This window comes from Wyeomyia smithii, chromosome 2 (genome assembly GCF_029784165.1).
Source record: "Wyeomyia smithii strain HCP4-BCI-WySm-NY-G18 chromosome 2, ASM2978416v1, whole genome shotgun sequence".
Lineage (NCBI taxonomy): Eukaryota > Metazoa > Arthropoda > Insecta > Diptera > Culicidae > Wyeomyia > Wyeomyia smithii.
In genome coordinates this window covers 236,979,922-237,006,927 of record NC_073695.1, presented here as the reverse complement: position 1 = coordinate 237,006,927, position 27,006 = coordinate 236,979,922, and the positions used below count along the sequence as shown (strand labels likewise).

General features: G+C 38.1%; 1 protein-coding gene across 1 annotated transcript; it reads right to left on the bottom strand.

Moving 5' to 3' along the window:
- Window positions 1–8,090: 8,090 nt before the first annotated feature.
- LOC129724047 (ADP-ribosylation factor-like protein 5B) lies at window positions 8,091–24,661 on the bottom strand. The gene is made up of 6 exons (XM_055678642.1): window positions 23,889–24,661; window positions 10,010–10,125; window positions 9,396–9,488; window positions 8,667–8,792; window positions 8,480–8,589; window positions 8,091–8,397 (listed from the first exon to the last, which is right to left on the bottom strand). Exons 1-6 carry the CDS (start codon window positions 23,932–23,934, stop codon window positions 8,349–8,351), a joined length of 540 nt encoding a protein of 179 aa, XP_055534617.1. The 5' UTR covers window positions 23,935–24,661; the 3' UTR covers window positions 8,091–8,348.
- Between the last annotated feature and the right edge of the window lie 2,345 nt (window positions 24,662–27,006).

Below are 27,006 nucleotides of genomic sequence, written 5' to 3'. Positions count from 1 at the left end.
AATAGTCTCTACTGAGTAAATGTACGAAGTGCGAGAATTGGATAAGCGATACAAAACTCGATTCTAAAAAACTACGTCTTTAACGTTCTGCGGTGGTGTAACGGGAACACATCTGACCGGAGATTGGAAGTTGTGGGTTCGAGTCCCACCTGCTGAACTATATTTTTCGTAGTTTCTACAATCATATTTTCAGTTAGTTTTATTTTCTATCTTCATTACTACATTTACCCCTTAAATTAAAATTAAAAATAGCATGACTTTGCTTAGAGTCGAAAAAAGAAAAGTGTTAATGAATTATTACAATTGTAAAAAAATATTTTGAAAATTGGTGCTCCGAGGAACCTATACTTATCAACAGTTACTCAATTTCATGAGTAGACCTACAAAGGTATCGCACTAACAACGTAGGTTTACAATACGTAATTGCCCTGTAAAAATAATCGTTTCCACGGTGATTTGAATTCTCACATCAATTTACATTAACAAACAGCTCGGTGTTAAAACCAATTTATATCTAATGAATCATCATCAGTTTTAAATTATTCTGAAAAAAATATTTTTATGCTAAAAAAATGTCATAGTCGCGCTAGTCTATCTAAACCTCGTTCGATGTGCATCGTCCTCGAAAGCTTAGCAAAACCGATAGTTAAACGATACAGAGACATCTAGCAGTGAGATTATTAAATAACCATAGATAGGAAACATTTCATCAAATTGTATAGGTTGTGCTGTTGAATGAAATGTTACATGAAGCGATTCAAACAGTCGAGTTTAAAAATGTTCGGCTCTTCAGTTCTTTCTATAGTTGAAGCCTTCTCAGCTGGTCAATATATTTGCTATTTTATTATTTCCTCACTCACATTTATTAAATTGCTTTTAGAGGTACTGGGGGTAAGCCCGACCTTCCAAAAAAATGATTTTTATAAGACTTGATGGCAAATATTGTTATATTTTCTTCGAAGAATGATTGCCCAGACTATTTTCAACGAGATATGAAGACTGTCAGTACTTTCAAACTGTTGTTTTACAAGAAATAGTGAAGCAACATAGAAATGACGTTTAGCAACCAGTGCGGGTGAAACCGGCCCCTTATTGGAGTAACACCGGCACCCAACATTGCCCATAAATTCACTCGCATTAACTGATCCAATTTGAATTGAGAAACCGACAAACCTCATTTGCTTATATGATTTCTTAACGTTATTGTTGAATTTGGTTGTTGTCGGTTAGCTGGTTCTAATAATGCCGGAACAAGTTCCGGTGAACATTATGTACATATAAACAATTAAAGAATAAGAAATTCGGCTAGACTTTCATGCGGGACCTCAAATTACATTTGAATTCAACATTTATTTATTTATCTAGCAGCGAGGCATTTATAATAGATGGTAATAGACATGTACAATAACTGTTCGCTAACTGGGCACGCTTTAACTGGACTTCTTTTTATCTGGGCGCTCGCTAACTGGGACGATTCTTAGTTAAAAACACAACCAATGTCAATGATCCAAACGATCGGGGGGCATGTGAATGGGGAACATGGAAGGATGATGCTGCTCCTTGATGGTTTCGCGGGAACTTTCTAGTTTGACCTTCTAGTTTGGGGTCTAATAGCAACATGAACAATAACAACATGAATAGAACTTTCTGTTCAACGATCAACATGAAAATTCAAATCTTTTATGAAATTGTCGCGAAGCAGCGTTAGCCTGTTCATCGAAATTCCCCTCAACGTTTATTTACGTTTGAAATGACATCCCAGCTAGCGAGCCGATTTCGATAACTGGGAAGTGCTCTTCGCCCAGTTAGCAAACAGTTACTGTACCAGTAAAGTGGGGCTTATTACGGATGTCACCTTACGGTGAGAACGAAGTGAAAAAATCTCACGGTGAAAAAAGACGCGTGCAAATCAAATGGGAATCACTTTCACCGTGCCTATTACGGTTGTCATTTCACCGTGAAGTGACTCCCGTAATAAGCCCCAGTAACTACTTAAAGGGCTGTCCACATACCACGTGAACAGCTTGGGGGGGGGGGGGGGGTGGTTGTGTGATGTCCACGGTCCTTACAAAATTTTTATAATTTATATGGGCAATTGTCCACGGGGGGGGGAGGGGGGACAAAATCGTTAAAAATCTGTCCACGTGGTATGTGGCCCTTACTGGGTGACGGTTTTACCCCGACAGCACACATTTTTTTAAAAAGGTTAGGCACATATATCTATTATTTCATCGCTTCAATTTACCCCAGGTCGAATTCCTGTGGTAGCTAGAAATACAGGTTGCCAACAGTAGAGCAGAGGAAAAATATTTTAATCTTCTCATATGAATGGAAACTTAAGTTCCACTAACGAAAATTTATACCGTTTACGCATCGTTTGCGGTAGCGTGTATTTTGTCTATTATTTGTGTTTTCAAATGCATAGAATATTAAAGGCCCAGTTACACACACGGCGTGATGAAGCCTTCTCCATACAAAATAGAAGGCGAGATCGCCATCACGCCTTCTTTTTTTGTATGGAGAAGGCGTCATTACGCCGTGTGTGTAACTGGGCCTTAAATATATTTTAAAACATGGTTACCGTGAAGGTGCCATATTCTGCGCAGTTAAGACAATTTCAAAAGTTCAACCCTAGTTCGCAGATTTTATACATGTATTCAAACAAATAATAGGTCCCACTAGAGACTGTGTTATAAAGAGATACGCAAAGAGAAAAGCAGTAAATATGGCAACCCTTTGCTAATATTTTATTTTAAACAATTCTGGCAACCACATTTATTTTCGCATGACTTTTCATATGCACTAGAAAGTGCAATGAAATTTCGAAACTTTGTAAGGATATATTACTGAGCTTCAGTGCTTGTTTATACAGTTATAATAATTTCCAATGCATCACTCATAACATGAGCATGACGAACACATTTTTCGTTGGAACCATAATTGCACGTGATTCAGAGAATTTAAACTGATCGCAACACACATTCTGTTCAAAAAGTAACACGCATGAGTTTGTTTACTTTGCACACTTGGAGCCTCGGTTTGACGGTTCACTTGGAGTTTTCGACCTCACTCTTTGCGTATCTGTTCATAACATCGTCTGTAGGTCCCACATGTTGTATGACTCTCGAAAATACAGAAAAAAAAGTTAGACACATGTACAGCCAAAAACAACAGTATGAGAAGAAAATTTTGATTTATGTTTGGTGCCTAATTCCGCGCACTTGCTTGAGCATGTTCCTAATTCTGCGCAGCCAAAAAATAGCATTGATTGTTTTAACAAAATTGTTTATTCAAAAGGAAAGTAATTTAAACATTTTCTGTAGAAGTTTTTCCATCATTTGAAGCCTTCGTTAATGTTCGTTTTTGGCGCTTCTCTAGTACTAACTGCTTTTTCTTTTCACGGGCTACTTTTCACCTTGCAAAGCTCAGTGGTCTGAAAAGAAACGTGCGATTTATGGCCATCTATGAAAAGTAAAATGGGAAGAGCTATCTTGTATCGCAGTAGCCATGGGTGGAGAACATTTTTTAAATATTCATAAAAAAATCTCATGCCACCGATACATTTTTCTCAATAGACCAACCATCCGTAGTACTATTGACGATTTCTGCCGGCAGACGGGTTCCAACGAAACTGAGTCGCTTAATCGATTTAAGGTAATGTGCCACAGATGTCTTTAACCTCTGAGAATCCACCCGAAATCCAGCTCTCGCTATCTGAATAATCCAATCGACAATCCGGTCTTCCTCTTGCGTTGTGAACGCTTTTGGCCTCCCGGAACGCGTCGCAGAGTTCAACTAAACACCAGCTGAAAACTTTGCACGAAGTGTGCTTTCGAGAATCCCATATTTCCTTGCGGCTCGGCGTATGGAAAAGCCTCTTCTTACCTTGTCCACATTCGCAAGCATTTTGTTCTTATCATATTGCATGTGCTTCCGCCTAATTTTGCCAGAATTCATCTCTGTGAAACTGCGCATAGTTAGGAACACAAATAACAAATTTGGTGCGTAAATCTGCGCATTATTTTTTTGCACTTTTTCAGTACTATGCGCTACTTAGCGTAAGCTAATATTTCATTTTACCTAAATCATGACTAATACTAACTTTTAACTACGATGTTTGTTTAAATCGTTGCACTCGTTTTAAGAGGAATTGAATGAAACCATTTCCTGCCGTCGTCTTTTCGTTACTACGAACAAACGTGTTTGCGACGTTTATCGTATTGACAACTCAGATTTTTTTTCTTTTATTCGCATGTAGTCTTGATATTATTGTGACCACTGACACAGAATCAATAATTCTATTTAAGAAAAACAAAAATATTATGCTCATAGTTACAAAAAATACAATAAAACATAAGTATAACAAAAATTGCGCAGAATTAGGAACTGCGCAGAATTAGGCACGGTAACGGTAATTGATGTTCTCTCGTAAAACTTTAAGGGTGCCAGTCTCACCCTTAAAGCTGTGCTTATACCAGTACCCCTATGTGTATTATTCCATAAAATATATAGTCAACTAACTTCCATAAAATGTTTAATTAATACAATAAGTACAAAGACGAATAAGTAAGACTGCGAAGCCGAAAAACACCCCCTGATTTAATAAATAGACTAGATACGCTTTCACGCGGCGGGTAAGTGACGCTTAAAAACAAACCGCATATATTGATTTTAATTGGAATAATTTGATTTTGGAAATTCAGCTGACAATCTCAATAATCTTTTCTTTTTTAAAAACACGTGAATTCCAAAAAACACGTAAAATATGATGCAAAAAGCGACTTTAGTTATGTTGTCGAAAGCGCTTCAACCATAGGATTGAAACAAAAAAAAAAATAGATTCCTGGACTATACACGTATATCCGTAACGTTGTTCAAAATCATCATTGCTAGTTGCTAGTGTATGCTAGATTCATTGCTGGGATATTTAATTTCGCCACAGCACGTAAGCCACAATTTCACGTTTTGAAGTAGAATACTTCTCTCAGGAAGTTCGGCTACATAGGGATGTGGAATGAAAATCTAAAACCGAAAAAAGTGAAAAATATGTCCAATTTCAAATGCTAATAAATCGGTTAGTATTCGATGAATTTTCTTCGTTCTTGCAGCAATAGATTGGAAAATCTTCTAAGATTCTTCCCAAAATAATATAATTGTAATTTTATCATTCACACTATTGTACTATTGAAAATAGTCAAGCCTTGTCAAAACGAAAAATTCGACCTCTGATTGGTCGTTATATGATTGCTTCCCAAGCACGGTCGACAGGATCATATACCTTGCAATTGAAAACATGCTATTTGGCCTATATAAAAGCGTGTTTCAGCCGGAGCCGCTCATAATAGTTCTAGACAGCGACAACAGCAGTCGTCCTTCCTTAGCAGCAGCACTAGCCCTGTGGTTGCTCACCACGTCTCAGGAGTAGCGCGGTTTTTCTCAGCGTGTGTCGCCAGACAGCCATTATTCCCCCCGTGTTGGGGCAGCATGATGATTGCCATCAGGAAATCCAATTTCGGAAATCAAAATGCCTTTTTTAAGGCAAATAAACAAGTCATTGAAAGTTAATAATTTTTGTCAACGCAAGCAAGCATTCTGTGTTGCATCCTAGCAATTCAAATTTGTCGCACCCGTCTAATTTACTGAATGTGAAATAGCTTCCACAGAGCATGTTGTTCGTGTATCTTAATTCCCCCAATGTTAGGGCAGCTCAAAGGTTGTAATTAGCAACCGATTTTGAACCGCAACATGCTTTTTTGAAGGCAAATAAAAAAATAATTGAAGGTTAAAAATTTTCTGGCATCAACAAAAGCAGACATTCTGTGCGGGATGCAATCAAATTCTGTTGTAGTTGTCTAATTTTCACTTTATTTAGTAAACCCCCCACTGTAGGGGCAGCGCAAAGGCTGCGATCAGCATAACCGACATTGAATAATAAACTGCCCTGTTAGAACGCATTCACAAAAGCAGTTAGTTCGACTATGCAGAGCTAATATGAAGTCGATTCAATCAATCAGCATAAACAGAATTTCGTCGTCTCCCAGCTGCCAAGTTGCAACATGATGCAACACGCAACAGCGAGCAAACGAAATCGCTTGATGTTACAAACCGCAATAAGATACGGGTTAAAACCGTTGCGTGTGTGAGAGCACCATCGGTGTTTATTCGCTGGATACAAAAATCAAATGCGAATTGTGGAATAACTCGTCTAAAGAACATAAGGAAATGGTAAACCTGAACTGAAAGGCGTGGCCTATTACGTAGCACCCTACGGCTATAAAAGAGTGTTTCTGGGAAAATTAGCTACATTCATTAGTCGGAAGGTGAACTGGATGGACCGTCCACAACGTTGACAGCAGTAGCAGCAGATATCGGCACTCAGCAGGAACAGACCATAGCAGCGGGTCGCGCCTGTGGCTGCCTTCAACTTAAACAAATCACTTGCCCTGTGGTTGGTCACCACGTCTCAGGCCTCTGCCAAGCTGAACGCCAACGCGAGCGATCGGGCGAGATTTTTGCGGTACATCAACCGGCACTTTCTCTAATGGAAAAGTAGGATCATTTTGTTTAGAAGAATATTACTGTCGGTAATATTACAGAGATGCGATTGCATTATATCCGATATGGAGTTGAACAATTGTTCTTTTGAGGACAAATAAAACACTTAATTTGAAGAGTTAATAGCTTTGGGTACCAGTAGCAGTATGGTAACAGCCTCAGCGGTAGGTGCAGCCGGTACTTCCCTAAGGCCGATGTAATAAGGAAGTAAATGGAAGCGGCACAGCGAAACAGTTCGGGTGTTCTTAGACGCGCGTCATTTTTCGTACGATAGCGGCGGTATTAGCGGTAGATGCATTTCACTTACTCCAGTAAAGCCGTGTCTAATTTTCAATGTGAAAACACCTTTCTATGGTGTTGGCCGTGCGCATTAGGCCTCTGCCAGGCTAAACGCGATAAGCGGCGCGAACCGATACGCCGGCCGTAGGTTAATTTACAGCCGTAAGTAGAGCTGTGTAAAAGTATTCTACTTCAACCTTGCGGTCGTGGCCTTGCACACAACCCTCCTGTGATTTTTTTATAAGCTGAACCCTCTTCCCGCGAGGAGAAACCAATTTTTAGCTCGTAAAATGACCTTCAATCTTTCATTACTCATCAACTACATGCACAATAGGTACAAACTGTATTGAACATTGAAGATCAATCTGTTCTCTAACCGTATTAAACTGTTTCATGGTTCAAAATTTCAAGTATAATTGTTAAACTTTGATCGAAGTTTAAATGTCAGGTTATGCCATATTTTTTTCAATCAACAACTGGTAAGGGTAGATTACGACAGTATTATTCAAAAAACGAGAAAATTTGGCTTGTTTACGTATGAAAAACAGGCTCTTGCACATGTATGGCGGAATATCGAAAAATGATTGCTATTCCTCTTTTCACATTTGTAGTTTTGCTTTTCTATTTAACGCAATAACACCCGTTGCCCGAAATTATCGAAAAATAAAACCTATGTAGTGTTTTTTTCACAAGTTTAAAACTGTACTGAGACACATCAAGAAATACATACATCAGTACCCTTAAGGAAGGCAACATCAAACAAAACCACCGTTAAATAATTTTGCAGCTTTTTTTTTTTTATTAACTCATGATGTAAGTATATTTTTTTCCTTCTTCTTTGTTCATCTTTCGTAATGTTGTATCGCCGGTTTTTTTATTTCTCTCTCGCAACGATGTCACGGTCCTATCATTAAATAATAACTCAGAAATAAAACACTTATCTAGGTCTAGGGAACAGGGGCCGTTTTTCATGGGTAAAGGACACGAGAGGACCAGGGTTGACCCCTATATATTCTTTTCTCTAAAGCTTAATTCGTTACACTGCGGATTCAATCGTTCAGTTCAATTTTTCTACACGCGGGTCTGGTTTATCACCCATCTACTTTACAAATTTCAAACTTACGTACACAGCTCATCATCAACGGCGAAACAAGGGAAGATGGGGTTAGGGCATTATTCTAATAAAGTATTAACATCAACCAAACATCGATGCACAATCGAGTAGGTAGTTCACGGTTACGTTTTTTTTTTCTCTCTCTCTTCAACAGGTTTATGAGTAATTTGTTACCACGTCTGTCGTAGCTTGTTACAGTAGCGTTGATTTTTTTACTAGTAGTGTGTATACAGAGGTTAGGGATCGATCTTGATTAGCGTCCAACTCTCACTTGTTTCGGGTGGCCGACGCGTCGAATGACTTTTTCTCTGATTCTCAGCACATGTCCGGTTAGAGATTTTGAGTCAAACAGGCAAAAACTGCTGCTGAACTGCATTGAGCTGCCTTACTCGGGAGGGTGTCATTTCTTTTTAATCCTTTGAGCTATCCACTCGAGACCCTGGTACAGTCTAGAAGGAAGAAAAAACAGCGCATAATTAGATTTAGTCGGCACCTCGGCAAATAAAATCCATTCGGGGATTAGATCCTTACCCTTCGCCTGTTAACGCACAGCAGGACTGTATGTGCCACTGATGCTTTTTGATTGAGGTCAAGTCTAATTGTTTGGAAATTTCAGCTGCACTCATCGATTCTTTTAAATCCTGTTCGTGAGCAGAATAAATTTATGAAGCCAATGTTTGCTGATTGGATGTTTTATTTGTTAGGGTTATACGCTTACCTGTTTATTAGCATATACTAGCAAACTAGCCTTGGTTAAGTCTTCGTGCTGCAACATTTTGTACAACTCTTCCCTCGTCACTGCTAACCGTTCCCGGTCGGTTGAGTCGATAACCATTATGATAAACTGATAGAGCCCAGAGTGTTGATGAATCCAGCCCGGCAGAAATGAAAGGTGGAAACAAGCATCGGAAAGCAGAAAGAAAAACATGAGAATTCTATGTTTACAAAACAGTTGTTACGCGGTTGCGAGTGTCCATAAACACCATTCATGTACAGAGTTCTGTGGTAATAATAAAATAAAAACAGAAAGTAAGGCGCACATGTTTGTTTAAAAATAACCGACTACCAACGTAAATAAGCTTATACAGCATCGGGTAAAAGACGCAGCCAGTAAAGAATAACAAAACGCACAGCAGGGTGTGTTGTATTGAATTCGTTCCGGTAGAGTAATGGAAACAACTGGACAATACGGGCTCAATTCCGCGGCACCCTAATGCACATGTTTGCCTTCACTTTATCATCACGATTACAACAGGGACGCGAACGTTGCATTCCCCTCATCATATGCGCTAAGCTCGCGGGAATAACTGCGACTCCTTCGTAGGGTAGAAGGTTACACGTGAATTCAGAACGGTGACGGTGCTATCATCCGTTTCTATTTCAAACGCTCTAATAAAAAGCTTAACCGGATTGAAATTTCGTTCTTCGCCACTTTAGAAGAATTTACCTCTGTGTTTGTGTAATAGGTACTCCATGCTGCTCGTAAGCTTTGTTGGCCGCCCAGATCCCACACCAGGAAGTGGATGTTTTTCCACACGATCTGTTGGGGATAACATATGGAACAGAAAATTAGTAATATAGGTTTACATTTTTTCGAAGAAAAATAACTCTAAACAACTGCAGCTATTTCTCTGCTACACGCATCTGACGCCGATTAAGTTATCCGGACAAAATCACCGACATCAACGATGACAGCCAAGTAACAATAGGACAACATACAAATATGGGATTAGCCTAACCGTGTTCCTGCTGCTGGCCGTATGAGTTAGGAACACCGTTTATCCCATCAACTCCAATGAATGGCAAATGGGTTTCCAAAACTCGACCGACTTGGCTCTTTTCTTCTCGGAACAACGTACGTGAGACAAACAAATGGGTATACATTTTGAACAGCATTAAAGCTAATTCCTATTCATTTCATTGCTCTTGCACAAACGGAGAAACGCATAAAGCCAACCCGGGAGGGGTTGACGATCAGCCGGATTAGGCGACACAGAAAATAGCTTCAGTTGATTGGTAGGATTTGGCTTCTGGACCAAAAAAGCAATGATACACACTCACCTCTTCCACGTTGGATCCGATCGTTGGGCTCGTGTGTACAACTTCATTCATCAGAAATTGGTACAGGATGGTGGTTTTGCCGGCGTTATCTAAGCCGACCATCACCAGTTTGTGTTCTGGAAAAAGGAAAGAAAAAGGACGCAGATGGGACGTTTTTAATAAAATCGTAATTATTTATGATAGGGTCTGGTCGAAACGGCTTCGCAATATGTGCGACAGTAAGTTAATAGCATGTTGAATAATTTACGAAACGTCTCAAATTTCTAACAACGATAATTTTATCCACTAAAAAGTACGTGTTAACATGAGGATTACAAGTAAGATTAATATCGAGTACACCGAGTTTTTCCGAACACTTTCCCAGAAGCAAAAGAAGCCCAAAAAGCCCTCTCGGTTTCGAAAAACAGGTGCAACGTTAAACCGCAACCGTTTCAAACGTCGTACAAGCAGTAGCAGCAGTGTGTGTCTCACGCTTCAGCCTTTCGACGACGATGTCTCGGAAATCCGATCCGGCAGACAACAAGCCGCCTGCCATTGGTTTGGTTGTAATTTAACCAGCCAGAGCTAATCAAATTTTACCTTCAACAATTTGCCCATTCTGGCTGGCTGCTGTCTGCACACGGAAGAAAGACGACTGTTTTTTTAACTGGCTGGGTTAATACGCTGCTAGTCCGGGCGGCACTCGACAGCAGTTATTAAATTTCCTTGACACTACTGGTTCGATTCGATTCCACGCCTATGTTATATTAGCAGCTGGGTGTGGAATTGAAACAGGAATGCACGACAAAGTCAAATGATGGAAAAGTTTTGCCTTCAATTAAACGTTGAATTCAAGCCATACCTTACAATTTGGCTTTTCATGGTCTTTAATAGTGCATAACGATCAACGTAAGTTCTCTGTCAGCTGTATTTAGTTTTTGATGCGTGATAAAGCAATTCTTTGAATTCATGGTAAAGTGGTTTTTTGGCCGGTGACCGCCCTTGTACAACATTGAAACGTCTGAAGTTGTCAATCAAAAGGTACAAAGAGAAATCCTTTTGGATAGGGATACCATCCGTCCTGATTTAACAGAACATATCCTTATTTTGAGACCTTATTTGGGTGTCCTGTTTTATTTTTCATCATCGAGCACTTGTCCTGATTTTCTTAGGATATTCGATTTGGTTGTGTGGCAATTATATGTAGAATTTTTGAAAATCAGTTTTTTTTTCGATTCCAAAACACAATGGTCATTGCGAACGAGTTTTTTTCTTTGGTTGAATCTTAGTGAAGTGACGAGAGAAATCGTCTAGTCGTTGAACAACATCTTATTTAAAAGTCTTCCTATTAATTCAAAGTTGCTTAGGAAAATTGGATCGTCTGAGGAATATGTTAAATAAATAAATAAGAATTTTGGTGTTTTTTGAAATCCTAATCACATACAGGGTGATTGATTCCTTGTTGGGAATATTTTGGAGGCAGATAGAGGGATACATTTGGTAAAAAAATCCCTCTGTGCATATGCCCTAACGTTAATTTTCTTGGAGTTATTCTACTTCGAAGTTACTTGAATACTCTTCCATAAAATTACTCTAAATTTGGGTCATGCTATATAGAGCAATTCTATTAGTTTCATTTGAAGGCTGAGAAAATTTTCTACTAGATACAGATACAGCTTCTACATGTCCAAATGAATATAAAAATTAACAATTTGGAGGCAGAAATGTGGAAAAGTAGTACTGTTTTAAACTTATTTTGTCCAATCTACAGTACGTTCGTTGACACCAAATCTCTATCTGCTTTAGTTGTGGAGTTACTTCAATTTTAATGCAGCAGGTTTGATGGATTGATTGCCAGTTTTATGTTGATTCGGGTTTAATAATGTTAATCACGTCTTTTTGTTAGAAAAGATCAAAACACGTTTAGTAGTACTTTTGCCCATTATTGCTCCCAGAATGTTAATTTTTACATTTGTTCAGACATACAGAAGCTTTTTCTAGTAGAAAATTTTCTCAGCTTTCAAATGAAATTAATAGAATTGTAGTAGTATGACCTTAAAGTAAGAGCAATTTTATGGAAGAATTTCCAAGAAACTTTAAAATGGAATAACTCTGAGTAAATTAACATTTGGACACATGCGTAGAGGAGTTTTTTCCTCAAGTGGGCCTCTATCAGCCTCTAGAATATTTCCAACAAGGAACCTATCACCCTGCTCTGTAAAACGTGTTTTTTTAATTTATTTATAGAAGGATAGAAAAAGCTTAGATCAAATTTGTGCCGTAACAAGGTGTTTTGATTTCTAACTTGAACCAGATGGTATCCCTATCTTTGGAGACCGTAAAATGTTGGCCACGATCTGCAAGGACACCGCAAGTCGTTAAAGTATTCAGGGGTTGTGGGTATCCGGCGAAAAGGCAGCGTTCAGTTCGAAAACTTGCCACCGATCAGAATATATCTGTTGCATCTGTCCACAACATTTTGGCAACTGACCTTAGATCAGGGTGGCCACTCAAAACCCGAAATTAACTTTCTGGTTTTTCCCGGTTCGTTTAAAAAATGTTTCCCGGTTAATTGTATTTCTGAATTCTGTATTTTTCCACAAAATAAGGATTAAAACAGCGTGACTTTCGATTCACATCCTTGAAATCAAAAATCGAATAGCAAAAATTCGAAAAATGTGACAGACTCATCTTTTTCGAGAGGAGATCTTGTTTACGAGTATTTTCTAAACAACGCATATAATACTCATTACCAGGCATGTCTAAACCCACCACGCCACCGCGTGTGTGTTTGAAGCGATGGCACGGAGAGTACTTCATTGCCCCTGTGCATATACAAAACGGAAAACCTACAGTGTTTCGAATGAAACAGCTCTTCGGAGGTTTCGGCAAACACAGGCCCGAGTGTTCCCGACTTCGTGAGCTCTTCGGAAGCCCGCTTTTTTAACGTTCTCTCAAACGCTTCCTTTTTACAGAAGTACATAGGAAAAAACATTGCAGGTGGTTGCATGCGTTGACTACCATCAAGCTATTCATTATTATAGCATTGTCGATCTCATCGTGGCGACTAATGCTTGTGTGTTCCCCGCGAGCGTGATGGATCAACAACTTGGTGATATCAGTTTCGTTTACTCTACCGGCTTCCTGCAACGCATCGTACACCAAGCGCAATGCTACAAGGCTTTCCTATTCTAAATTCACGACTAGGTACTCCAACGTGGCATTGTCATGTGATAGAATCAAAATCTTCCTTATAAACACGGTCCAGTTAGGAAGGTTCTTGCGTGCACCAGGTTTCAGATGTCCCCAAAAAGTATCAAGGCGCTTCTCGCAACGGCGGTAGGAAGTCAGAAATGTCTTCATCGAATGCATAAGGGCTGTACTCGAAAAAAATGCACCGTTTTTAAACGTGTGTAACTTTTTTGTCCGTCGGTGAAAATTGATGAAAAACTGGGTATAACTGGTTTGGAGTGAATCATTTACATTTGCAAAATTTCATAACAGTCGTGTGGTTATTGAGCTGTTACCGAAACAAGAAGAAAATCGACATAGAATTTTGCGCGCCGTCATGGAAAATCCGACTTTTACCGTAAGATGGATCGGCAGACAACTGAGAATCACCCATACAAATGTGTCTCGGGTGGTAAAATCGTTTAAGGAGTCCCAGACGACCCAGCGGCTGGCTGGAAGTGGAAGAAAATCGAAGACAGCTGACCCTGTGAAGACCCGGAAAATGTTGAATTATTTCAAGCGTATTCCGAACATTTCGATTCGCGGCGAGGCTTTGAAGACAAAGTGTTCCGCATGGTTCGTTCAGCAAACCATGAAACGAGCTGTGTTTCGTGTTTTCAAGGTCCGGGAGGAACTTACCCGGCATGACCAACAAAACACGGCGACCAAATCCCGCGCAAAGAAGCTGTATCGAGAGTGGTTAACGAAACCGATGTGTGTGCTATGGATAACGAAACCTACATCAAGGCAGACGCAAAGCAGATACTGGGACTGGCGTTTTACTTTTAAGAAATCACGGTTTGATGTTCCAAAAGACATATGGAAGAAGAAATTGGACAAATTCGCCAAAGAATACTTGCTCTGGCTGTAAACAGAGTAAACCGTACATCACAACGGGTACCATCAACTATCTTTCTTTTTTTTTTGGTTTGAGCTTTTGGAGTGCACCTGTGTTGACCGGTTGTGGGTTGGGTTTGCAATCTCTACCGATTTTCCGGAAATTACCTATTCCCGGGATTCCCGGATAGAGCATTAGAATATGAGAAATATTGATTGTCGGGATCCCGGGACTTCCGAGCTCCTCGAAAAATTTCCAATATCGTATCAAAACGGGAAACTTATGTCGTAAAAGTGTAAAGCAGCTTCAAAAATTGAAACGACGATCAATATTTGCTTGCCGTGTAATATCAAATCATTTGCTTGAATTATTTGTCAAAAATATATGCTGTCTTAAACAGTTAACGAAAAATTAAGCAAATATTTGCTTCGTCTGATGACTTTTTTTGCTAGTTAGTTCACTACTAACTGGATAGTTGCTTGATTTTTCTCTTTGTTTATTGACAAAAATTTTTGAAACCTGTAGATTGACAAAAAAAATTAAACCCGTAAATCAATGCGATCAGAAATAAATGGATTAATAAAACTCAGTCAGTGTAACTTGGGACGTGGCCGCGATTTCACATTAATTACGTAGACATTCAAATGCTCTTAAACCTGTCTACCTAACACTAAGCTTTATCTTCAAAAAACTAAAAGTATTGGACACTTCAGTTTCTAATGAAATATAGCAAGAGCTGGAATCGGTGATTTAGAAGCATTCTAGAATACAGACACCAGCGGTGATTCAGCGAACTTAAGCAAAGTTTTACAGAAGGAAATTGCATTATTCGGGCTTGCCGAGAAAATTTTCAGCGGATCTAAAGCGGTTGTTCGAAACGGACAGTATAAGAGGGTATTCCATCTTTTGTAGTAGAATTGCATTGCATTGGAAAACCGATTTCTGGAATGCTTTCATAATTATTCCTAGATGAGATATTAGAACAAACAACCAACGAACAATCACATCAAGACAACGAAGACGTTATAGGTCGTTCTATCATGACATCGAAGAATGCAATACAAGCAGATAACCTTGAGGGTATTTTTATCTGGCCGAGAGTCAATAAAAAAAGTAACGCATCAAAATCAAAACGACAAGATCACGTACCATCGGTCACGACCATAAAAAGGACTAAGAAAAAAAAATAAAAAGAGAAAGAAAAACTAGCCAAGGCCGAGAAACGAAAACTGGTCCGAATCCAGAAAGAAAAGGAGAAGAATGACAAGCAGAAGAAAAGGGGAAGAAAACAAATTGCAGAAACAAGAACTGAAGCAGGAAAAGGAGAATATTACTTCTACTAAGGAGAATAAGAAAACTTATTTTTTTTTTTTTTTTAAAGGGGGGATTTGTTAGTAGCTTAAGTATTTATGATAAATATTAGTAAATAATGAGTATGTGTGTCCAATCACAAATGGTGACTTCTCAACACTGTTAGAAATTTGTAATTTTAATTGTTAGGATTTGTTTGCTTTCGCAATTAGGACTTATCATTCGTAGGGATTTAAACCTACTTGTCAGAAAAGGGGAAGTAAACTTACAACTAACTTAATTGCTAACTTATTGGCTATAAAGAGAGCTTATCGTAGCAATTGAGGATTGCAACGATTTTTGTCGAAAATTGTTAATAATTTTATTTGACATAGCTTCTAATGGTTCAACACCAGTAAGTCTATGTAATTCGAGTGTACCAAACCAAGGAGGACGCTTCAAGATCATTTTCAGAATTTTATTCTGAATCCTTTGAAGCGTTTTCTTCCTTGTTGAACAGCAACTTGACCAGATCGGTACAGCATAAAGCATTGCTGGTCTAAAAGTTTGTTTGTAAATCAAAAGTTTGTTCTTTAAACAAAGTTTAGAATTCCTGTTAATGAGAGGATATAAACATCTCGTATATTTGATGCACTTGGCTTGTATACTCTCAATGTGCTCTTTGAAAATAAGTTTTTTATCATAAATTAGTCCCAAGTACTTAACCTTGTCGGACCAACTTAAAATAACCCCATTCATCTTGACAACGTGATTATTGTTTGGCTTGAGGAAAGAAGCCCTAGGCTTATGCGGAAAAATTATCATTTGAGTTTTAGAAGCATTGGGAGAGATTTTCCACTTTTGCAAGTAGGAAGAAAAAATATCTAAACTTTTCTGCAATCGACTGCATATGACACGAAGACTTTTTCCTTTTACGGAAATGCTTGTGTCATCGCAGAACAATGACTTTGTGCATCCTGGAGGCAAATCAGGAAGATCTGAAGTGAATATGTTGTACAGGACTGGACCCAAGACTGAACCTTGAGGCACACCTGCTCTGACAGGAAATCTATCAGATTTTGAATTCTGATAGACAACCTGCGGAGTTCGATCAGTAAGATAATTTTTTAAAATTTTGATTAGGAAAATTGGAAAATTAAAAGTTTGAAATTTCGCAATCAAACCTTTATGCCAAACACTGTCGAATGCTTTTTCTATGTCTAAAAGAGCAGCTCCAGTGGAATAACCTTCAGATTTGTTAGCTCGTATCATATTAGTAACTCTGAGCAATTGATGAGTTGTGGAATGCCCATGGCGAAATCCAAACTGTTCATTTGCAAAAATTGAATTTTCGTTGATGTGTGACATCATTCTGTTAAGAATAATTCTCTCAAACAGTTTACTTATTGAAGAAAGCAAACTGATTGGTCGATAACTTGAAACTTCAGCTGGGTTCTTATCCGGTTTTAAAATGGGAGTAATTTTTGCATTTTTCCATAATTTGGGAAAATATGCAATTTTGAAGCAGCAATTGAAAATTTTTACTAAAAATTCCATTGTGCTCTCAGGGAGATGTTTGATTAGTATATTAAAGATTCCATCGTCACCAGGTGCTTTCATATTTTTGAAATTTTTAATAATTGATTTAATCTCATTCAAGTTAGTTTCAATTATTTCTGCAGGTAAAAAAATCTGGGAAGAAATTAAATCAAATTGACGTGTGACTTCATTTTCAATTGGACTCACAAAATTCAAATTTGAGCTATGAACACTTTCAAACTGCTGAGCAAGTCTTTGAGCCTTTTGTTCATTGGATACAAGAAAACGTTCACCATCTTTTAAAACTGGAATAGGCTTTGAAGGTTTCTTAAGAATCTTCGACAGCTTCCAAAATGGTTTTGAATATGGTTTAAACTTTTCAACTTTAGTCTCAAAATTTTGATTTCTCAGAAGAGTAAATCTATGTTTAATCTCTTTCTGTAAATCTTTATAAATAGTTTTAAAAACAGGGTCACGAGAACGTTGATATTGACGTCTGCGGACATTTTTCAAACGAATTAGAAGTTGAAGATTTTCGTCAATTATTGGTGAATCAAATTTCACTTGAGCCTTTGGAACAGAATAATTCCTGGCATCAACAATTGCACATTTTAATGCGTCCAAAGCGGAATCAATATTCACTTCGTTTTGCAAATCAAGCTCATTATTGAAATTTCTCTCAATATGAGTTTTGTATCTTTCCCAATTAGCCTTGTTATAATTAAAAACAGAGCTCATAGGGTTTAAAACTGATTCATGTGATAAAGAAAAAGTTATTGGAAGATGATCAGAATCAAAGTCAGCATGTGTGATCAAATCACTACATACATGACTTTGATCTGTAAGCACCAAATCAATTGTTGAAAGGGTTTCTTACAGAAGAAAAGCATGTAGGACTATTCGGAGACAAAATAGAATAGTATCCTGAAGAACAATCGTTGAATAAAATTTTGCCATTGGAATTACTTTGAGAATTATTCCATGAACGATGTTTAGCGTTAAAATCGCCGATTATGAAAAATTTCGAACGATTTCTGGTGAGTTTTTGTAAATCACCTTTAAAATAATTTTTGAGCTCGCGTGTGCATTGAAATGGTAAATATGCTGCGGCAATAAATAAAATCCCAAGTTCAGTTTGAACTTCAATTCCCAAAGTTTCAATAACTTTCGTCTCAAGATGGGGAAGAGCACGATGTTTGATTCGGCGATGAATAACAATTGCAACTCCACCGCCGGAACCCTGAATCCTATCATATCTATGAACCACGTAATTGGGATCATATTTTAGTTTTATGTTAGGTTTCAAAAATGTTTCAGTAATAATTGCAATATGCACATTATTTACTGTTAAAAAGTTAAAAAGCTCATTCTCATTGGCCTTCAATGAGCGAGCATTCCAATTTAATATTTTAATTGTTTTATTTAAAATCATTGCTAAATTTTAAATTAGAAACAATTTTAATAGTAAAATTTGTGCCTATTTGAATGGCTTCAAACATTGATTTTGCCTGCAACATGGCGTTCATAAGATCGAACATTGCCTGTTGCAAAAAAGAAAGTTTACCTGCCGTAATAGGCCCCAGGCAGTTGACATTAGAAAAAATATTTTCGGCAGCAATATTAGCTGGAGTGATAGGTGTACAATTATTTTCTAGCCTGTTTTGCTTACCCATATTAACGGTTATTTTCGAACTACCAACACTAGGCGGTATAATGTTCGAACTACCTGTAACCTGTGCATAAGTTAAACGGGTATGCAAAGGAGTAGGTAAACTATACGTCACTGGTACGCTTGGAGAATTTTGTTTTGAAGTTGGTTTTAATTGAGAAATTGAATTTTGTTTACCTTGCCTTGCCTTGACAATTGCTAAACGGACTGGGCATTGATAAAAATTTGACATATGGTTGCCGTTACAATTCGCACAGCGAAAATTTTTACTCTCTTTCACAGGACATGTGTCCTTTTTGTGAGAAGAGTCTCCACAATTAAGACATTTTTGGTCCATGTTACAGAATTTGGAACCATGGCCATAACGTTGGCAAGTACGGCATTGGGTGATATGCTTTTCACCTCCGCCATACTTCCTATAAATTTCCCACTTTACACGCACATTATACAAAGCATGTGCTTTTTCAAAAAATTTTAAGTTGTTAACCTCATTGCGGTTAAAATGAATTAAATAATTAACAAGGGAAATTCCAGTTCTCTGACTGTTTTCGCCTCGTGATTTTTGTTTCATTAGAATTACTTGGGTAGGGGCTATGCCAAGTAATTCTGTTAAAGTAAGTTTGATCTCATCAACGGTTTGATCGTTGGTGAGACCTTTCAAGACAACCTTGAACGGCTTGGCGTTCTTGGTGTCATATGTAAAAAATTTGTACATCTTGTCAGTTAAATACTGAACAAGACGATCACGACCCTTTACTGAGTCGGCTAATAAGCGGCATTCACCTCTACGGCCAATTTGATAGGTAACTTTAACGTCAGAAACAAACGTTGAAAGTTCCTTTTTGAATATATTAAATTCAGAAGAAATAGTTACCACAATAGGTGGAACTTTCTCCTTTTTTAAAGATTTTATATTTTGTATAGTTTCATTATTAATAACTTCCATTTCACCAGCTTCTTGCTCAGGCAAAATATCAAAAGGATTGTCACTACAGACACTCGATGTGTCAGAAAGAGATGCCTCTCTTTTCCTCCCCGCAGCGATGCGAGGTTTCTTTTTCCGTCCAGCCATTTCAGGTGATACGAAAAAAGTTAAAACAAATGTTAAATTAAAAGTAGGTAGTCTTGAGAAAGACTGATGGGAAATAACTTTCAGGTAACCTTTAAAAGACACACTGACAAAACACAAACTTTGAAGCTATAGGCAGTCAAAGACCAGTCCACAAGCAACCGAAAAAACGTCTGATCTGTAGGACAGTTCAAGACGCACTGTTAAGAAAACTTAAAGCAATATGTATGCCCGTCGTTTTTCATCTTAATTAGTTTATATTTTCCTACTACCTTCCTGCCGCTCATGGCAAGTCCGTCCCAATTGCATTTTTGTCAATTTTGAGTTTATTTATGGAATCAATTCTTTTTATATCTGCTTTCGATAAAACAAATATTTTTGAATACTTCGTTCTGAGGAACTATGAAAAAAATAGCAAGTCGGTTTGTCCCATAGCAAAAGTTATCGCAAGTCGGTCCCATTGCAAAAATCTTCGCAATTTAACCCCACAGCCAATAAAGATTATGAAAAATGTGATATTTACCACAACTTATGGTCTTCAGGATTAGAATTGGATATACCAAGTGATATTCGATAGGAGGTTTGATTGAATTTAACGCGGTCTACATCGTGCGGCTCTAGCTGATAGTGCAATGTTTTCTTCAAGACAAAGTTTCCACCAGTAGCTTCTTTCAGCTGTTGTTTGTTGACAGTGAACGCTTTAGGTGTGTCACTGTATTGCTAGTTGAAGCATTCTTTAGTAAATACTACTTTTCGTATTTTATCCGTATTTTATGTAAAGACGTGGGAAAGAATTGTTCAATTGTTGTCGTGAATTTCGTTTTGAAAAATTTGCCAGTCATATCAAATACTTCGGTACGCTACTTAGCTGTTTTTTAAATGACCAAACATTTTCCTAAGCTACAGGTGTTCTTTCAAATTAGCTGCCCGCCGTCACGAACGTGTGACCGCTCTCAGGAAAATTTAGAACAGGTTCCTACATCTAAACTGATTTCGAATTTATCAGTAGTATCAAATGTAAAAACAAAATCTAATTTTATTTTGAGCGGCGCAGTTGGTACATTGTGTTATGCTTTTCACAAAAAACTTGTTTAATGAGGCACAAGAAGGGTCATTTATGAATTGACCTGCGATGGATTCATTCCAAACGCAAGCTATTGCACCGCCATCGATTTACAGTAGTTTGTTTTTCATCACCGGTCGTAGCTGGCTATGGGACTGACTTGGTATGATTCTGGCTACGTACCCTAAATGTAATCGCATGTGAGTCCCAGCTTATGAATTTTCAACAAATTTTAATCAAATTTCGGTGTGTATGCAAATTTTTTGATGCAAAAGTGTTAGATTGTCATTGCAGTACTAAATTCTGTTGATGGTCTTGATTGAAAAAGCATTTGAGTGCAAAATTTCACCTAAAGTGTTACGATTTTTAATTGCTGTTTTCTCATCAGCATCAAAACGCAAATGGAACGGACTTGCTATGAGCGGCAGCTACTTTGTTCCTACAATAATGTTATTTGGCGAAGTTATTTTTGTTTGGTAGATTTTTTCACAAGTTTTGGAAGTTTCACGCTGAAAATGCCTACCTGCGTCGTTAAACAATGCATAAAAGTTTCAAATGGCATTTGCTCGTTGAACGAGATCTACGTCACAATTCAAACACGTGCTTCTGTTTACCTTTTTTCGCTACTAATACGACTAATACAGACAAATGTCTTCTTCTTCCTCACCTGTTTATAACTCGTTGCATAGCGCTAGCCCCGCAATTTTCCTGTGCACCAAACAGTTGGCTGTGAAATCTGTGTATAATAAATAGAAGGTCGAGTTCCGAATCGGAAGAATTCCAATGAAACAGAACTATCAATTAAGTAGGGCAGTCGAAAATAAATTCTTGTTGATCTTTATTCAAATATTGTATTGTAGAGGAAAAGAGGCTGCTTTCGCATAACATTACCCTCAATGATGTAATCCGTAGATAATTTCCATATGGCCTTTTGTTGCACAAATGACTACATCTTAAAACGATGGAAATTAACCGCTGCAGAAGTCTCTTCGAATTCAGTTTGCACAATCCTGAATAGATAAGAAAGATGACTTCAGTGGAAGCCACAGTTGCTTGAGCATTTCAGCACTTCACTGTTCGCTCATTATAAAATTTTATTATTTGCTATACTTTTTTGAATAAGGCTGATACAAATTTCGAATTCTTTTTATGTCCAAGGTTATCAAAATTAGCAAAGGGGTGGCAAAAAATAAATAACACCAAGACGAAAAAAAAAAGAAATTTCTTTGATCAAAATTTGTATGCAAGTTATGACGTTTGTAACTTGCACTCAACTAAATGTTGAAAAATAACACTTTATTATTATTATTATTTATTTCGCTTGTCTTTTGACGACACTCTCGCTGTCACTGGACTTGTTTGTTGCTAAATTGAGCATTTATGCTGTCGGAAAACCAATGAAATGAACAAAACGGTTTGTGTTTTTTTTCTTCCCCTTCCAATATTCAAGATTTTTGAAGGGGGAGGTGACATAAAATGAAAATAAAATTTGTAACGGCCTAAGCTGAAACTGGTCAAAAATTCAAAAGTTTCACAAATTTCTTGTTGCTATCAGTAAAGAAATCTCCAACCACAATCCTATTAAGCCGTAAGCCATTTCAACAGAGTTTGCAGACGACGCACGATTCCCACTGCAAAGATTGCCAATAAAAAACAAGTTACTAATCGTTGACAGTGACGTGAAGCCTCCTCTCAAGCTTAAACTTGCTAACTGTTTGCACAGCTAACCAGTAAATGGTACGCGCGAAACCGCAATTGATCGACTTCTGTTTACCGATTATGTGATGTAACCAACTGGAAACGCTCGCATTCTGCACTCTGGAGCAGTAATTAAATCCCACATTTGTAGGCATTTGTGTGTTGGCCAGGCTCGCCTAATTGACCCGTGCAGTCACAGTCAGTCTGACTAAGTAATGAACCGAAATTTGTGGTTTTCCTAGTCCTGTGCCTCTCGCTGCCCATATGTTAGATGAGAAATCTAATCGAAATACATACAACATTTGCGTCGATCTGTTGCTGGATGACGAGGGGGCAACAGGAAGATTATCAAACAGTAAACAGTTGAAACCGCAACCGGGTGCGAACTGACGCGCTCATTTGTCACGCACACGGCATACGTAGGTATGTAGAGTTTCGTCGCTGGTGACGGTGTAAGACACAGATAGTGAAAGTGCAGATGATAATTTAATCGCACGTCTCTACTGGTGGTCAAATTTTGCGTTCAACGTCAGTTGGCATATGAATAACCACCGCACGAAGACCGCAGCCAGGAGTGGCGAAAGCAGTGGAATATTTTTCGCATCGAGGTTTATCAAAATACGGCACTTGCGAACGCATGGCAATGTATATTCAAATACTGCTAATTATAGCCATCAAACGATCTTATTTTTGTTCCACATTTCAATAGAAAAAAATTTTGCTGAGAAAATATAGCTATTGACCATGGTTGTGTCAATTAGGTAGAGTTCCCTAATAGCTTACCACCTGCACATAGAATAGGTACGTGCTTTAAATCTGTACGCAACAAGATATAGTTCCAAGCGTTCAAAGCAAGTTTCGCCTCAGATCCACTCCGCACCAAACTCAACAAACAAAAATGTGAGTCAGTAGAGCTTGGGAAAATCGGGACGACTATTAGCTAGCTGCGAATAAGGATTTTGACACATGCCAGACCAGTTTAGATCTGTCGGCTGGATAAAACGGAGACTCGTTATACTGCAAACTATGTTCGGTGCATTTGTGCGAGCCGTTCGCCGTTCGCCCGGACAGAGTGCAGAGCTCGTAGGTACCTGTCAACATGTCAGTACCAATTCAACTTGTATTACAGTTTTCGAAGCGTAGCTCGTATACAACTTTTGAACGATATCCACAATTCACGGTACCAATCCAACACCAAGCCAGCACCAGTGTATGTCCCATGGCTTGCTCTTAGCTTACGTGAAACATGCGGGCAATAAACTCTGACAAAACCCCTCCCCCCACACGCTGATACGCATCATATTTCACTCTCACTTCTTGATGACTCTAATTGACACGAAAACTAAAAGTAATTAAAGCTCGGAAGCGCTCATTAATTAATCATTAGCTTACACAGTATTACGCCTTTGATGGCAACTGGAGCTTCATTGCTCTCAAGGAGCAGCTGACAAGAGAACCTCGGCTACACACAAGAAAGTAAAATAACGCTGATTAAGGGCTTACCTTCATTTCCGAACAGGCTCCAGATTTTAGCGAAAAGCAATCCCATTGTGATGTAGGTCCAGCGCAGTTGAACTGCTGGTCTCCCCTATCAAGTAGATCAAACTAAATCAAGACGAAATTCCATAACCACTTCCGCCGTCTGCTGCTTTGGTGGTTTCGTTGGCCAGGTCAACCCCTGATAACACTTTGTTTGCACACCACACCGAATAAAATTTTTTGTTGCGAAGTACCCTCTTACTTAACCAATCGAAGCCAAGAAACGGCGTTGTTTACGCTGTATGGTTGGACTTATGTGCGTGCCTTTTGGCTGAGACCCTGAGCTGTACCTTTCCTTGCTCTTGTTTAGCCAAATCCGTACTCACACTGCACAAAAACCACCACCATAAAATGGGGCTCAGGTACTGTTTTTTCTCCGTTTTCTTTCTTCACCTGTCTTGTGTCTCAATCAGAAACTTCACGAGCGCTGCAAACCTTTTCAACTTGTGCAGCTTCCACTCATTTCGAGGCAAACTTTTTCTTTCTTTTGGTGATCGCGAAGCCAGGAATCTATCATACAGTCGAATTAAAGCAAACGCAAAACTTCACTTGAGTCGCGATGCAGTTCGGGAAACTGATAATCTTTCCAAACTGGATCTGATGGTGGCACTTTGAATTGTAGAATGAGCACAGCGAAAAGGAATAAAAGGTTCCATGAAATTATTTTACTTCTTTTGCTGTGTGGCTGACTGACTTTTTTCCGTCTGTTTTCTGCAGCTCTTCGTGAAGTGACGGCACGTTTGACGTTTCTCGCGTTCGTGACTCTTGTTCCGCAGGGTGTAGTTTACAGTGCTGAAACAAGAAGCTTCGCTAGTGTGAAGGGGTAGGAAAGTTTTTTTTTTTTTGCTTTTACCGCAAACAATATTATTAATTAATATTTTGAATCAAGTCAACCCGGTATGTTATTTATGCTGTAAACCAGTATGTGTTATAAAATAATCTAATGACATTTCTTATCTGCTAATATTCTCTTGAAATTTGTTTAGCCAAGTATGAAATGCAACATATACAGCATCGCGTTAATTTATAGTATTTTCTGAAAATTCGTAGTATCTAATAAAAGTAATGTTTTTTTTTTGTATTTGTACTATTTCCAATATTTTATCTTAATCTTAATATTATTGCAACATTCTTCGGTTTTTTTTTTTTTTTGAAGGACATCATGTAATCTTGTAATGTAAAGTAGAGATCTTCTTATATCGTTTTGATAAAACTTTATAGAATTACGTGATTTTTAATAAATGCACTTACCTTTTGACATCCTCGAAAAACGTCTGACAAGCAATAAGTTTACTACAAAAAATTACTCACACCTTATCAAAAAAAAGTTGTTCGGTAATTTTCTTAACAACAATCCATCGGTAAAGTGTAATAATACCGTAGTGTAAGAAAGCATCAAATCAACGACTGTTCTGTAATGTATGTAAGTTTTACCATAATTTTGTCAAGTTTGCGAAATATTTGCTTGAGTTCACATTCGCCGAAACCTGTAAACTTTTTACAGAACAGTCGGTGAGACTGCCAAATTGTAAATCTTGCGACCAAAACGCGGCCAAACGGCGGGAAAAACATTTAGTATAACGAAATGGGGAATAGGAAAAGAGGTAATCAGTATTGTTTTAATCAGTAATGTGTCTAGTTCTAAGATTCACAATAATGCTAATTTAAATGATGATGAATGATAAATAAGTAAATGTTTACCCGTTATGTACTCGGCAGGGTACCCGGGTACCTTTTCAGACTTTATTGCTTCAAAAAACAAAGATAACGTCAACTTAGATAGCTAAAACTTGTGGAATGCTCCTAACTAGTGGAAATAAACCATTTTCCATCATTAGTCTGTTTGTAGAAACAAGGGGGGTCGTAAGTACTCGGCAGGGTACCCGGGTACCCACAAAATGAAATGCTTCTTGCTTATTCATTTCTTGACCGATTTTCGATCTTGGCCTATCAAAAGATCGGAAAATCTATCTACTTTCAAAATCTGGGATCGACATGAACCTGTACCACATCTGGTTTCTGTAAATCCGGATCTACGGGAGCATGTTCCGGTGAGACGAATTAGTACAATTGTCAATAAAACCGAACAACATTGGTATCAAAATTCTTGAAATCACTCCAGGAATCGATCTACATCCATTTCGAGTCCAACTGGTGAGCTCTCCTCGAAATGGTCGTAACGAAGCAGATTCCCGTTGGGTCCTATATGGCCACCATCATGAGTGGATAGAAACCCTAGCAGCAGTTCTTGAAATCAGGGTGGCCACTCATTCTACATTTTCGAGTTCCCGCATTTTTCCCGACTTTTTCCCACATGATTGCAAGAAATTCCCGATTGTCAAAAACGGTAACTAGGTTATGTTCAATCGACGGTTGAACCTTAAATTGGAAGTAATAGCGCATATCAGTTTTACCGAATTTGCTCGGGACATTCTACACAAACAGTTGATTAGTTACATAAAATGCATCTTTTGCCTTTCCAATATAATTTTTGCGATTTTCTCAAATTTGCAAACCTTCCATTAAGCAATCAATAATCGAGTTAGCTATTTTGTGCTGTCTGTCTTCTTAAAATATGATATAAACACCGTTAGGGGAACAACAACAAACAAAACACTTTGCGTACAATTTTTTCCCGTTGTTCAAATCATCGAAAAAAGTCATGGGAAGTTAAGGGTGAACATAAAACTACTTAACCTAAGAGTAAAAAAAATATTGGATTTGGATGGATTTGCGTTTTTTTTTTCTCAAATTAAAGATAATGTTATTTTACGTTCAGGAAAAACACTGCGATTTAACTGTATTTCGTTTGCCACGCGTTACATAGATTCAAAACTTTTCGAAAGTGAATTCACAACTTTTTCAGCATTTTGATTCGCTAGTCCATCAAAGTTGCATCTCTCTGGACATCTGCCAACATCTCCAACTTGTTTGCATTCAGCACTCAAAATGGTCAAACTGATAAAAAAAGTTGAAGAGGTTGTTTATAAGACACGACCGCAGAGTTAACGTAGAATACGACAGCCTGTCTTATGTCAATGTATGTCTTGGAATAAGTTTGGGAATACACTCAATTGGGGTT